Source organism: Mandrillus leucophaeus, unplaced genomic scaffold (assembly GCF_000951045.1).
Source record: "Mandrillus leucophaeus isolate KB7577 unplaced genomic scaffold, Mleu.le_1.0 Scaffold50, whole genome shotgun sequence".
NCBI lineage: Eukaryota > Metazoa > Chordata > Mammalia > Primates > Cercopithecidae > Mandrillus > Mandrillus leucophaeus.
The window spans coordinates 1401429-1415592 of NW_012105365.1; the positions used below are offsets into that span (position 1 = coordinate 1401429).

At 38.5% G+C, this 14164-nt stretch overlaps 1 protein-coding gene across 2 annotated transcripts; it reads right to left on the reverse strand.

Moving 5' to 3' along the window:
* Positions 1 to 2345: 2345 nt before the first annotated feature.
* Positions 2346 to 13161, reverse strand: STEAP1 (six transmembrane epithelial antigen of the prostate 1). 2 transcript variants are annotated; one of them, XM_011996022.1, is made up of 6 exons: positions 12572 to 12625; positions 7263 to 7377; positions 5823 to 6278; positions 5063 to 5227; positions 4065 to 4202; positions 2346 to 2698 (listed from the first exon to the last, which is right to left on the reverse strand). In XM_011996022.1, the coding sequence occupies exons 2-6, from the start codon at positions 7344 to 7346 to the stop codon at positions 2441 to 2443; spliced, it is 1101 nt and encodes a 366-aa protein (XP_011851412.1). In that variant the 5' UTR covers positions 7347 to 7377; positions 12572 to 12625; the 3' UTR covers positions 2346 to 2440. The 2 variants fall into 2 exon arrangements, with proteins under 2 accessions (XP_011851412.1, XP_011851413.1); XM_011996023.1 differs by lacking the exon at positions 4065 to 4202 and having other exon boundaries at positions 2348 to 2698; positions 5823 to 6335; positions 12572 to 13161.
* Between the last annotated feature and the right edge of the window lie 1003 nt (positions 13162 to 14164).

Genomic DNA, 14164 nt, shown 5'->3' on the forward strand with positions numbered 1-14164 from the left:
TTAAAAGAATCCTAGAAGCTCTACCTTAAATATCTTCCTCCCCCTTGTTCCTCATATTCTATTGTTCATGAATGACTAGAATTTCTATCTTCCTATCATATTTCATTAGCTCTCTTCTTTTATCTTCTTCTCTGTAATGACCTTCATTTGGGAATTTATTGTCGCTGCCCTGGAATATTATGGTTGTCTCCTTAAATATTTTTTTTTTTGTTTTATAACTTGCCTTCACCCTTTGCCCCTCACCATCAAAGTAATCTCCTGGATAGTCTACAGGTAGATCTTTCTAGAATGCAAATCTAATAATGTTTAGTGCCTAAAATAATAATGTTTAGGAGCTCCCAAATAATGTTTAGTTCCTGTTTAAAGTTTTTAGTGGCTTCCCTACTCCCTAAAGGGCAAAACCCAAACTTAGTTTCATGTCATACAATGACCTTGACCTATCTAGCCTTTGTCTATATGTAATCTGGTATTTCTTTCACATATTCTGTTGCAGCCACTCTAAGCTAGGTCTTCCAACACATCACATTACACCCTGCACTCCCATTCTGAGGAACTTTTACATACACAATATCCAGCTCAAATAGTTTATTTTTCTGGCTCAACCTTATACTTTCTTGACTTTGTTCTTGTAAACAGAACTGGTCATTCCTTCCTAAGTGATACTAGTACACTTAGAATCCTTTGGCGTACTAAAATTTTTCTTCCCCATGACTGTGAGTAGAGACTAGATCATTTCTATCTGGCTATATCCTCTGTTTAGCACTGATCTGGCATATGGAATATGCTCTATAGATGTTAGTGGAGTGAGCAGAAGAAAATCCAAGTTTATACCAGAACATTGTAATTGTTATTTTAAAGACAATTTTTATTGTTTTATTTGGCTCATAATATTACCCAATCATTGTAAAAATTTCAGAAAAGCTACAAAGAGTGGTGAATGGTTTAGTTCTTACCAATCTATGAGTAAAAGTGGAATCTAGATGTTTTGTGCCTTGCTTTTAAGGCCCTTGTTGATTCCCTTTCTCCTATAACTAGGAATTCTCAAAAAGGTATATTCTGTGTTTCTGAATGGCCTGTTGTTGCTTGTTACCATGGCTGACAAGACAGGGCTCCAATAATCAAGCCAGAACTCGGCTGTTGTCCCTGAAAGCTTCACTGAGGTGCCACTTCACCTGCAAACGGTTCCAAGCTGCAGCCTCTATAATGTGTTGGTACTAGGAAGGCTGAAACTTGATTTCTCCTTCTCAGTACTAGAGATGCTGACACTTTGCCATGCAGGTGAGACTATGGTACTTGACTGCTGCATCTCAGAGCTGGTTGATTATAGAATGACGTCATGCTTAGTTAAGTGGTCCCATAGTATGTTGTTCCCTTGATGAATCTGGTTTGCAATTCTAGAGTCCTAGATTTCTTTTTCTTTTACACTGACTTTTTTCTCAAGGGCACTCTTGTCTGCCCTGGTTCCAGTTCAGAATTGCTGCTCTCAAATCCTTTCTTCACTACTTGCAAACATATCTCTGTATGTCTGAACTCCAATAATGCAGAGTTCAAATTTGTGCCCAAGGAGGTTCCTTATCCCCCATTTAATAATGAATAACCATCCTTTGCAATAGAACAAAAAACAAAACACTGGACTCCACTTACTGAATCACCTAATTGTTTTTCCTAATTTGCACCATTAGCTGTATTGTCTTTACTAATAAATGGCTCACCACTATGAAAGATAAAGCTTGTGATTACTTTTGCTAATTATGAAAAACCTCTGAAGCTAACAGTTGTGTTAGCAAGTCCTGACAGTTAATGTATAGTTCTTTCAGGAAATGTTTTATGTTATGCTTTTACCAATGCATTAAAGTAAGTTAAACTGAATTGTACATGACTCAGGTGGAAATTATTGAATTTACTTTTTCTCCTGGATAGCCTGAGTTTCATTTTGCCTGGCTGTGTATCTGATATTACTCTGCTGCTTTACTTGTATAGATATAGTCTGAGTGTTTTTGGAGATAGGTGTTCCATTAGTAAAAACTGGGTACAGACAAAGGAAAGTTCTTTAACAATAGTAAATAAATGCTTATTATGCTTTTGTTGTAGATTCAGATAAAATAAACTTTCCATAGCTAATGATACCTGTATAATGGGTAGCAACAAGTGGTATTTCAAAGCCCTTGATTATTTATAATGCTACATAATCTGACAAATCAGATATGATTTTTTTGTCATGCTTACTCTTATCATAGAGAAAGTGGAAGAGATTCATATTAAAAGATTTTTTTTGCTTTGAATCAAATCTGCAAGGAAATATACATATTTCAAACTCATCACACATATACAAAGAGAAACATCAAGATCCTTGAATAATCATTTTATTAACAAATACAAACTTGAAATGTTGGTGATAAAATATATCAATACTGAATAAAAATGTGTGTAAACAGTAATTCTACAACTGGGAAGATATCTCCATTTTGTTAATTTTGGTGACGTCTTCCCAACCATGTCTAATCTTCAGTATCTTCTTCCTCAAGCATGGCAGGAATAGTATGCTTTTAAATATCAGGACAACAACTGGAAGGAAAACAGCTATCATAAAAGTTGGAGGTGTATACCATACAAATTGTTTTATATCTATCCACTTATTCCAGGCAAAAATCAATGCGTGTATTGTGGCCAGTAGAAGGGAAACAATTCCTAGCTTGCTCTGCAAGAGAAAAACAAAATTGGTGAAGATTGGTTCAATAAGAGTTTATCCCATCCTACCTCATCTGGATATACTCTGTTGCTTGGAAATCCTTTATCTATGATTGTTTTCCTATCACATTTCTCAACAATGTCCATTCACATCTTTATACTCTTTTTGCCTGTCCTCCTCACCTTACTTTTGGGTAATTTCTTGTCTCCAGGCTATTTAAGTGAACAAAATTCACAGCCTTTCTTTGAAGGCAGGTGATCAAAAACTCTGTCTACTCTTTCTCCACCATTTTGTACATCCCCTTATGATATTTACTTTCTGTGCTTTGTCTCTTGTGTATTTGTCTTAATTCTGCCATCACAAGACACCTAAAATCAGGGACTGAGTCTTACTTACAACAGGATCCCTGCAGAATCAACACAATGATTTGCACATTTTGATGCTCAATTAAATATAGGTAGACTGACTGAAGATTATAGCAAAAATCAATTTGACTTCAGTGATCTTTATCAATTGTGAAGGCGACTAATGTAATTCACTCTGATTTTGATAAATGAATAATGAAGTGAATGAACTTGGCCTATGTTTTTAAGAAATCAAATATTCTGATAACATGGAAATATATGAACAATTTTTTCAATGTCTGCACAAAATAGAGAGATCCAGAGATGTGATGAAACATTTCAGCTTGCATTGGGTTGCTTTGTCACTACGGAGATAAAGTTGCTTACAAATAGTTGTTCACCTATGTAATCTTAACAGTGTTCTGACAACAGCTCTTTTATATGACTTCTGACCTCTATTCACTTTACTGGAAATGTCATTAGCCTGCCAGAACAAATCTAACTCACAATTATTCAGGCGCATTCTTAAGTCCCAATGAATACCATCAAATAGCTAAGTTTATGTTTTCAGATATGAATCTCCAAGGTAACTTGTAGTGTAACCAGTTTTCAGATTTTAAGTGAAACATTTCTAGGTAACTAGTTGAAAAACACATGTCATTGGTTGAAAATTAATTTTACCAAATGTGTATTGTATACTTATTATGGGCTAGGTATTGTGCATATAGTAGAATAGGCTCAGTTGTCAAGATGCAGTCTTAAATTCCTAAGTAAGTCTAAAAAGCAGTGTTCATCATATGTGTAACAGGCAGAGCAATGTATGAAGAAAGCTATTTAATGAGGACCAGAGAAATCCAATGGCTATCAGGCTGAACCTATAAAATTAGGAAACTCTGTGAGAATGTGGTATCAACTGTAAGCCACACTGGAAACATTCAGATGGAGGCATACTTTCCAGCCTAATCAGATGCCTAATAAAGTGTTGGAGTATACGTGTGGACATGTAGAAGGGATAGTTGGGAATGTCTGACCTTGTGGAAATTTCCAAAGATGTCTACCCATAAAAGGTAACTGGCAGTGTTTATGACTGAATTAAATTTAGTCCTTTGAACCTTGTCACACAAGGATCCCCGAGTGAATTCTGGTGCATCACTGTTTTTATGGATAATCTACCACCAGAATATAAACTTCAGTAAATCTGAGATAGTTTTAAAATTCCAAGAATATTTATAAACTTCAAGTGAGTAAGCTATATAAAATGTAAGCTGGAAAAAGCAGCCATTGAAATGAGATACTAGAATGTCTTTGGTAGATAAAACTCTATTATTTCAAGGAGAGTTTTTGTTTCTGGAAAGTGCTAAGTTGTGTAACATAAAAGGCATTACTAAATTCAGGTGACAAGTAAAAGAATATTGTTATTTTTAAAGAACTAATAAACCATGCATATTGGATTTCTAAAATGTCACATTAGATGGGTAGCAAATTGTCTAACAAGTTTCAAATATTAGAATGAGCAGGCTGAGCGTGGTGGCTTATGACTGTCATCCCAGCACTTTGGGAGGCCGAGGTGGGAGGATCATTTGAGGTCAGGAGATCGAGACCAGCCTGGCCAACATGGGGAAACCCTGTCTCTACTAAAAATACAAAAATTAGCTGGGCATAGTGATGGGCGCCTGTAATCCCAGCTACTCAGGAGGCTGAGGCAGGAGAATCACCTGAACCCAGGAGGTGCAGGTTACAGTGAGCCGAGATCGTGCCACTGTATTCCAGCATGGGCAACAGAGCAAGATTTCATCTCAAAAAAAAAAAAAAAGAATATTTTAATGCCTTTTATTTATGTCTAGGAAACATTTGTCCTAATTGAAGCAATGGGGAAAACAACAGGAGAGCACATTACTAATTGGAACAAGTACAAGATCTTTGCTATTGAAAAACATTTGTTATTTTTTATGGGATAAAGTCAACATATTCAATATCATAAGCACAAAAAGAAGATTCACCTCTTAGGGTTATTTTATATATTATTTACCTGAATATAGTGAAATTCTCTCCATGTCAAAGAGTCACTCACAGATGGAATTGATGTCACAGCCAACAGAGCCAGTATTGCCAGTCCCACAATCCCCAGAGACACATAAATCTCCATTCTCCAAACATCATGCTCAATCCAGGCATCTTCTTTATTTTGTTGGACCTACCAGAAGGTAAATAAAGAAAAAAGAAATGCAAACAACAGTTATTTCCTGAATATGAATCTCCTTCTATACTCTTCCCTGTGTCTACTATGAAGCCCTGATAACAGGTCTCTACAAATTTATGACTTTTTCTTTCTTTTTTTTGCACTCCTCTAAGACAAATGACATAGGAGCTATCACTTTTTTTCTTGAATGCAATATTTCCATAATCTGTTAATTTTCTAATAATTATTTGACGTTTTACTTGAATAGAACTGCAATGTGCATGCATATGTGGTAAACAAGGAGAAGAACAATAGTATTAAAAAGTAATCTTGTGAGGGTGGTAGAAGTTTGAAATGTGGCCTTGTCCATGAACAAAATGTTTCTTATGTTGCTAAAGTTGTACCTTATTTTCAGTTTAAAAAACATTTCTCAATATAAAACAGTCTGACAACCAAGCCCTAGTGAAATTATAATAAGAATTTTAAAATAGATGACTTTTCAACACAGAGTTTCAACAGGGTTGGGGTATTGATATTACAATGAGAAATGATTAATTTGTTAGGTGACTTAGACTTTTTATTAGTAACAGTGTCAGCATTGTCATCTTACCTGTTGATATGCCCAGTTTAGCAACTTGTATCTGTAGGATCGCCTCATTGGGTAAGACAGACTATAAATTGCATGCAGTACAGCAAAAAAGAAACTGAGAAGCCCAAACTGCTTTCTTGTTAACATCCACTTATCCAACCAATGTGGAAACTTCTTATACTTGGTTCCATTATGAAGTTGGACAATTGCTGCTATCACACCTGGCAGGTAAACCAATGCCAAGAGAGTGATGGAAACCATTGGCAAGACTTTGTTGATGACCAGGATTGGAATTTTATAAAAATATTGTTGATGGGAAGTTGCTAAAGGGTGAATTACTTCCCTCAGAAGAATGTAAAGAAAAGTCAGAGATGCTATAATAGCAGCTATTTTAATTGGCAAGTGCCATTGTGGAAAGAGTTCCTGTGTGTGCTGAAGTTCTGAAGGGCAGTCAAATTCATCAGCATGGGCTGTTTGGTGCAAATGCAAAAGCACAGGTCTTTTTAGCATGCTGGTCTCTCCTGTGTCCTTATGCTATAAAGGAAAGAAAACAAACATCTTAAAATTGAACAAAACAATGGGATCCCTTGAACTAATTACTTATTGCTCAATCATTGTGCTTCTCATTGAATAAGGGCATTCAGAATCTTGCTTTTGAACGCTGGTTAGTTGAAGATAGCATAGTCTATGGAGCACTGAAAGACTTTTGTCTTTTGCACAAAAGAAATACATGCTTCAGACAGGTAAGACAGTTAACTTGAAAAATGAAATTATTTCATTTTATACACACTGTTACTTTTATAAAGTATATGCTTATAATTTATTACTTTTCCCTATTAAAATTATTAAGATTAAATAAATAATTTCCACTAAGATTTCCACTGAGATCATTTGGAAGAGTTTGGAACCAAAATTTTCTGCCACTTTTTCAGTCAAAAAATGTAGTAAGAAACACTTAATCCTGTGTTTAACCAAAAGTGGAAAAAGTGATTCTTATCCAAAAGTAGATTTATTTGGTTATACAGTGATTTGTCAATTTACTAGATGATCTCTTGGCAAGCTGCCATTGTATCTATGACAAAAATGCTTGCTTACAAAATTACTGTTAAATGGGCATTGATGACTTTTTTTAAACTTAGAACTATAGACTGTTAGAAAGAATGGGAAGGGACTTGGGGATGATCTGGTCCAAGGCTTGCATGGTATAGACAAACCAAGACCCCAGATTTTCAGTAACTTATTCAAGGTTATTCAGCTAAGTCCCTGAAAATCAGTGAAGGTACTATTTCTCTCACACATGCTACTCTGTCCTGCACAGTATCAGTGACAATAATACAAGTCCAGATATCAGCAGACTAGGGTGAAAAATCACTTTCATAACACTAGGAGATACAGAATGGCATCTCAATTATGTTTAAAGATGTAAATTATTATTTATTATTGTTATTACTAATATTTTACCAAATAATCATCTTCTTCTAAATTTCTCCTAGGCTTCATTTTCCAAAGTTCTTCTTCGTTTGTGATGTCTTTTCTGCTTTCCATTAATTCTATAAAATAGTATGGCTTCAGTCACCTGTAAAAATAAAAATAATTACTTTCATGTCTATTCTACTTATGAAAATGTAAACGTTTGATGGAACAATATAAAAAATTTACTTGCTTAAAGACTAGAGTGGCAGATAAAATACAATAAAAATTCAAATAGTGACTGATTCATACATTTAACTTCATATTATAATCTGTAAGAGTTCCAAACCAATGCCCTCTTATCAATGGTAACTGCTCTTTATTATCCACTTATTTGTTCCATGAATAACCCATGCCTGTATGGATTACAAAGGATCAGATGTTGCCCTTTACTTTAGGAAGATTTAACTTCAGGTTTCCATCTGGAGGAAAGCCAACTCCTTTCAATGGCAAATATAATTAGGAATGCATTATATTGAGAGTAATAATGTCATCAATGGAGGTTGGAGGTAGCTGATGTAAGATTTATGTTTAACAGAATTTTGGGGTTGACACTGGAGTCTGAAACAGTATTTTCAGAGTACCACTTTTCTTTTGGAGTAAGAGGTTGGTCTTTGTTTGGAAGATGTGAAGATGTGAATTGCTAGTATGTTTCCAGTGGAAGTGGTGACTTGTGCCGCATTAATGATGCGCCCAGTCTTCTGGTCAACCCTGTGGAAAACAACTTTTCAAATTTCTCACTTGATAAAAGAATCTTTTCCTTAGCAAACTCACAGATCCTCATCCAGGATTGGTGTAACATTTTTTAGGGAAAGTAAACATATGTCACAGTATTATTCATTGTTTTTATTAGTTCTGAATTTGTTTCCAGAGGAATACATCTTCAATTTACACTTTATGAAATTCAATGAGAAAAACAGATTAGATATACAACAATTTGATTGACAGAAAACATTCCAAATGTTTCTGAATTTTAGAACACGTGTAGTACTGTTTTAGTGGAAAGCTGTTTCCAGGAATAGTTTAAAATACAGTGATGTGTCACATAACATTTTGGTCAATGACTGTATATGTAACAGTGGTCCCATAAGATTATAATGGAGCAAAAAAATTCCTATTGCCTACTATTTACAATACTATACTTTTTATCATTATTGTGAAGTGTACTCCTTCTATTTACAAAAACAGAGCTAACTGTAAACAGCCCTAGGCAGTTCCTTCAGGTCTTCCAGAAGAAGGCATTGTTACCATAGAAGATGGCAGCTCACTGCCTGTTACTCCCCCTGAAGACCTTCCAGTGGGACAAAATGTAGAGGTGGAAGACAGTGATACTGATGATCCTGACCCTGGGTAGGCCTAGGCTAATGTGTGTGTTTGTGTCTTAGTTTCAACAAAAAGTCTAAAAAGAAAAAAAAAATTAGAAATAGATAAGAAGCTTAAAGAATAAGTACATAAACAAAGAAAATATTTTGTATGGCTGTACAATGTGACTATGTTTTAAGCTAAGTGCTATTACAAAAGAGTAAAAAAAAAGTTAATAAAGTAAAAAAGTTACAGTAAGCTAATTTGTTATTAAATAAAATAATTTTTCCATAAATGTAGGGTAGCCTAAGTGTACAGCATTTATAAAGTCTATAGTAGTGTACAGTAATGTCCCAGGCCTTCACATTCACTCACTACTCACTCACTGACTCTCCCAGAGCAACTTTCAGTTCTGCAAGTTCCATTAACAGTAAGTGTCCTGTACAAAATAAACAATTTTTTATCTTTTATACTATATATGTATGTTTACTATACCTTTTCTATGTTCAGATACACAAATACTTACCATTGTGTTTCAGCTGCCCACAGTACTTAGCACAGTAACACCCTATACAGATTAGTAGCCTAGAAACAATAGACTATACCATCTAGCCTAAGTAGGCAGGAGGCGGTATCAAGTACACTCTATGATGTTTCCTCAACAATGAAATCCTGCCTTACAATGAATTTCTCAGAATGTATCCTGTCATAAAGAGACATGACTGTTCTCAAAACATTCTCCAAGTTTTAAAGGTTTAACCATAACAAAGAATAAAGAGTTGCTTTTACATATGCCAGCATTTTCTTTGTTGAGGTACTCGTGGAATATTTTCCAGATATTATCTATTTCCAAATTACAGAACATTCATGATGAAGATATTTGTTGTTTTAGTTTGCCCACATTCTTTTCTGATTTAAAACATTTCCTCCACTTGGAGAAATGCCCGTCCCTCCCTCCAATATGATTTTGGGAGGTTGCACAAAATAGTAACGCCCATCCCCTGGTCACAGAAGTGGGTATATGAGTCAGGCCTGGGCAATCAGTTTCCTATTCTCCCACTGATTGGCTTAGGGATGGCACAGAATCCTACTTAAACCATGGTCATTCTGTGATATTTATATATGGAAGTGGAAGAGAGAGATGAGATGTTTTTAACATTTTGTTAAGATAGGACAGTATGAGCCTGCCATGCTTTCTTCTCCATGCTCTAAGAAGGAAGATGTTTTCATTAGAAAAGAAGAAAGCCAACACGGAAGCAGAACAAGTGGAGGAAGACATAGAAGAGTCCTGCTGGCATATTTCAGTATTTAGAGTCCCTGAGACTAGATCCTGAATTTTTCAGTTAGACAGTCAACACATTCCCTTTTTTTTGTTGTTTAAGTTAGTGTGATTTGGGTGTTCACCACTGGCATGCAAAAGAATTCTGAGTAAAGCATATGCCAGTCATCAAGTATTTATGAACCTAACTCTGTGATCAACATTAAAGAGGAAAAACAGAAATGACAATCATGCCTGCTCTGGAGGAAATGACACTCTTATCTCCTTAAGAAGCATTATTCCAAGTGATTTGGTGACTTAACCAAGTGTATCTGGCTGTTCTCGCATTGCGAGAAAGAAATACCCGAAACTGGGTAATGATTATCAAGAAAGGAGATTTAATTGGCTCATGGTTCCATAGGCCGTACAGGAAGCATGGCAACATCTGCTTCAGGGGAGGCCTCAGAGGTATTATAGTCATGGCGGAAGGTGAAGTGGGAGCAGGCGTCTTACATTATCGCAGTGGTTCCCAACCTTTTTGGCACCGGAGAGTGGTTTCGTGGAAGACAGTTTTTCCAAGTAGGGGATGGGGGATACGGTTTCGAGGTGAAACTGTTCTACCTCAGATCATCAGGCAATCGTTAGATTCTCATAAGGAGCGCACAACCTAGATCCCCTGCATGTGCAGTTTGCAATAGGGTTCGTGCACTTAATGAGAAGCTAATGCCACCGTTCATCTGATAGGAGGTGGAGCTCAGGCAGTAATGCTCGCTGGCCTGCTGCTCACCTCCTGCTGTGCAGCCCAGTTCCTAACAGGCCACTGATACCAGTCTACGGCCAGGGGATTGGGCACCCCTGCACTAACGTGACACCACCACCAAGGGCGGGATGGTGTTAAACCATGAGAAACTGCTCCCATGGTCCAATCACCTCCCACCAGACCCCAGCTCCAGCACTGGGGGTTATATTTCAACATGAGATCTGAGAGGGCGACACAGCTCCAAACCGTATCACCAACATAATAGTTTGTGGGGTCAGGGAGGGAGGTGCTAGGAATGGAAGTGTCACCTACTATAATCAAATGTAAGAAATAATTCACTATGTTTAGAAGATGTTTTAACTTTGAGAGTTGCAGGATGGTAACAAATTCATCTACATTTATTCAATATGAATTCATTAACTATATTGTGAACAACAATGTAAGGCAGGAGAAATACAAAGTTAAATGAGATAAAGCCTCTGTTCTGAAAAACCTTGAGGTCTAGAAGAGAAGGTAGGCATTTCAACAAGTAACTGCATGGTAGAGCGATGTATCCTAGAGGAGGATGAAGTTTTATAGGCAGATAGTGGCATGGGAAGGGAAGCAGAGGAAAAGGCTGAGGGCTGTCTTCTAGACCCAGTTCTGGGGTAGCTAGCAGGTTGGCAGTGTTTGCTGACTGCTGGCCACAGCAAACGGAGTCTGGGTGGAAAACCAGAGTGGCCCTGGAGAGTTACCCAGTCATTTGTCTGCATGGTAAGCAGACCACACTCAAGAGCAAAGCCAAGGAAAAGCCCATGACAGTGAGGGAGCTTGTAGACTGGGTGGTCCACAGTCAGTTCTATGCCCATAAACCAGGAAAATAAACTATGAGTCAAATAAATTTGTTAGTTTCCATCAGACATTAACCAAAATGTAATTTAAGTTCTACAGTAAAATCTTTTCATAAAAAGAAAAATAACGGAAAACCTAGTGTTAAAATGTTAGGAACTCCAGAATTCGACCCAAAGTTCTCTTCCACCCCCTTTTAAAAAAGTGAAGCATATTTCTAAAGCGACTGCTGTTTTGCTGTACCAGGATGGCTGCCCTGGTGTTCCTAAATGTTGGCACAGACCAACTGACTCATGTTTATGTCCCACAGTTGAGAATATGAAGAAGCCCAATGACTAGAATACACTGTGGGTTGCATTGCATTTCCAACGTTTTATACTTTCAAGTGCACACTTGTTTTACATTTAACTAAGTGGAGTTTTTTTTTTTTTTCCCCCACTGCGCTGTTTTTCTTTTTAAGCATTGCTTTCTCTCTATGCTTAACATTCATGTTAAATGAATAACCTTTTATTACATGTCAGGATGTGGAGGGAAATGTATTTTACAAAAGTAACAAAGTTAAGAAATTTGGAAGTGTACAAAAATTTGTCTACAAACTCCTTCCAGTGGATTTGACCAGAATTACATACTTAAAGCCTTGACTGACTATTTTGGAGGGAACCTGAACCCCACCCAGATCCTAAAAGAGTAGGGCCAGTGTTCTAAGGACTAAAAATGAAAACTCTGTTACCAGGAAACCCGAAGACAAGAAGTAGCACGATTTTAAGTACTGTGCACCAATCATTCGTCAATGCCCAGCAAACTCTGGCGACTGTGCCACGTTAAAAAACTTGCCATCAAAATCCAACCTGAGCACAAACTTAATCTATCACAACCTTAAGCCCCTAGCGAAAAGGCTTCCTGTGAGTCCCTGGCTCCCCGCAACCCCCGGCCCGGCCACAACCCAGCTGGGCTGGAAGGCAGCGCGTCCCAGAGCCGCGCATAAGGGGAGAATTGAGCAACGCTCACCCAGGAGGGCCGCCGTCCGGGTCCCGAGAAGGCGTGCGACCCACTCCACCCCTCCCAAGACTGGAAGCCGGCGCCCAGCCTTGCAGGGACACGCGGGCGGACTCGAGGAGCAAGCGGCCGGTGAGAACGATTCAAGGGACTCACCCACTCCTCGCCGTAGCTTGACCGTGAGTCTCGGCTGCCGCTGCTGCCCGGAGGTGCCGGCCCCACGCGGCGCCTGAGCCTCCAGAGCGCGGAGCCTCCACGCCTGCTGCAGGCCCCGCCTCCTTGTCAGTTGAGCGTCCAGCGCCACCTGCTGGCGCCCGGCGTCCTCAGGGTTCGGGACCGTCCTGGAGGCTAAGACTCCCCAAGTCGCACTCCGACCTCTCCGTTTCCTCTCAAACGCCCTGTGCCCTGCCCTTGAGGTCCGTTCCGCGCCCTCCAACCCTTCGCCTTTTGTTTAATCTCCACTAAGGAACGTTGTGCATTTCTCTAGAGCAGTGGTTCTCAAACTTTAGCGTGTATAAGAATTTACCCGGGGGCTTATTAAAACACAGAATGTTGGGCTGTCCACCCACAGTTTCCGGTTCAGTATGTCTGGGATGGGGCCTGAGATTCTCATTTCCAACAAGTTCACGTGAGATATGGAAGCATTCCCAGATCACACTTTGAGATAGACCGTTTAGAGCTTACAAACCCTTCCCACACGTTAGCTTATTTATTTTTATTTTATTTTATTTTGTGAGACGGAGTCTCAGTCTATCGCCCAGACTGTAGTGCAGTGCCGCGATCTCGGCTCACTGCAACCTCCGGACCCGGGTTCAAGCGATTCTCCTGCCTCAGCCTCCCGAGTAGCTGGGATTACAGGCGCCTGCTGCCGCGCCCGTCTAATTTTTGTATTTTTAGTAGAGACGGGGTTTCACCATCTTGGCCAGGCTGGTCCTGAACTCCTGACCTCGTGATCCACCCGCCTCGGCCTCCCAAAGTGCTGGGATTACAGGCGTGAGCCATCAAGCCCAGCCTGCTTATTTAAAACCTAACAGTCCGTCCTGAAATGGCTGTGACTGACAGTTTGAGGAATCCGAAGCTGATTTTCTGAGAGTGCCTTGCTCCCTAAATTGTTCAAACTGTGTACCTTTAATAGCACAAACCCTGCTCCCCAGCCGGAAAAAAACCTTAAACCCCATGTTTACTCTGTCCCTCCCTTCCTTGCCTCAACTTTTAAGTGCAGCTTTCCATATCCTAGCTCAACGAAGTATTCCAAACCTAAAGTTAACTGTTAATATTCCAAAGTTTTGGAAAAAGACAACTTGAGCAGGGGATTTACTTCTCTCCGTTGGAACCAGCCTCAGGGTAGTGTCTGAGACATGAATTGCAAAATTCCGGGGATTTGGTATACAACATTCTCAGGACTAAGCTGAGTAGAAAACGCAAAGGAAAATAAACGCTCAACCACATTTTCCATGATTGTTTTTTATTCAACTGCTAGGGCACCGAAGACTGTTCATGTTTTGATATAAGTATTTTCTGTAGTCACTGACTTTCCATGGATTATTTTAAAACCCTTTGAAGATTAAATTACCGTGGACTGACCCCTTGTGGTGGAAATAGAATCTTACACCTGTTGTTTCTAGTGAAACTAGAAAATAATTTAAGTTTTAGAAAAAAAATCTGTGTAATCTTTGTATATGTAGCACAGACTACAAAGAATTAAGACTTTTTAACTGTGTCTAAGCATTGTTGAGTTTTAAAAGTGAT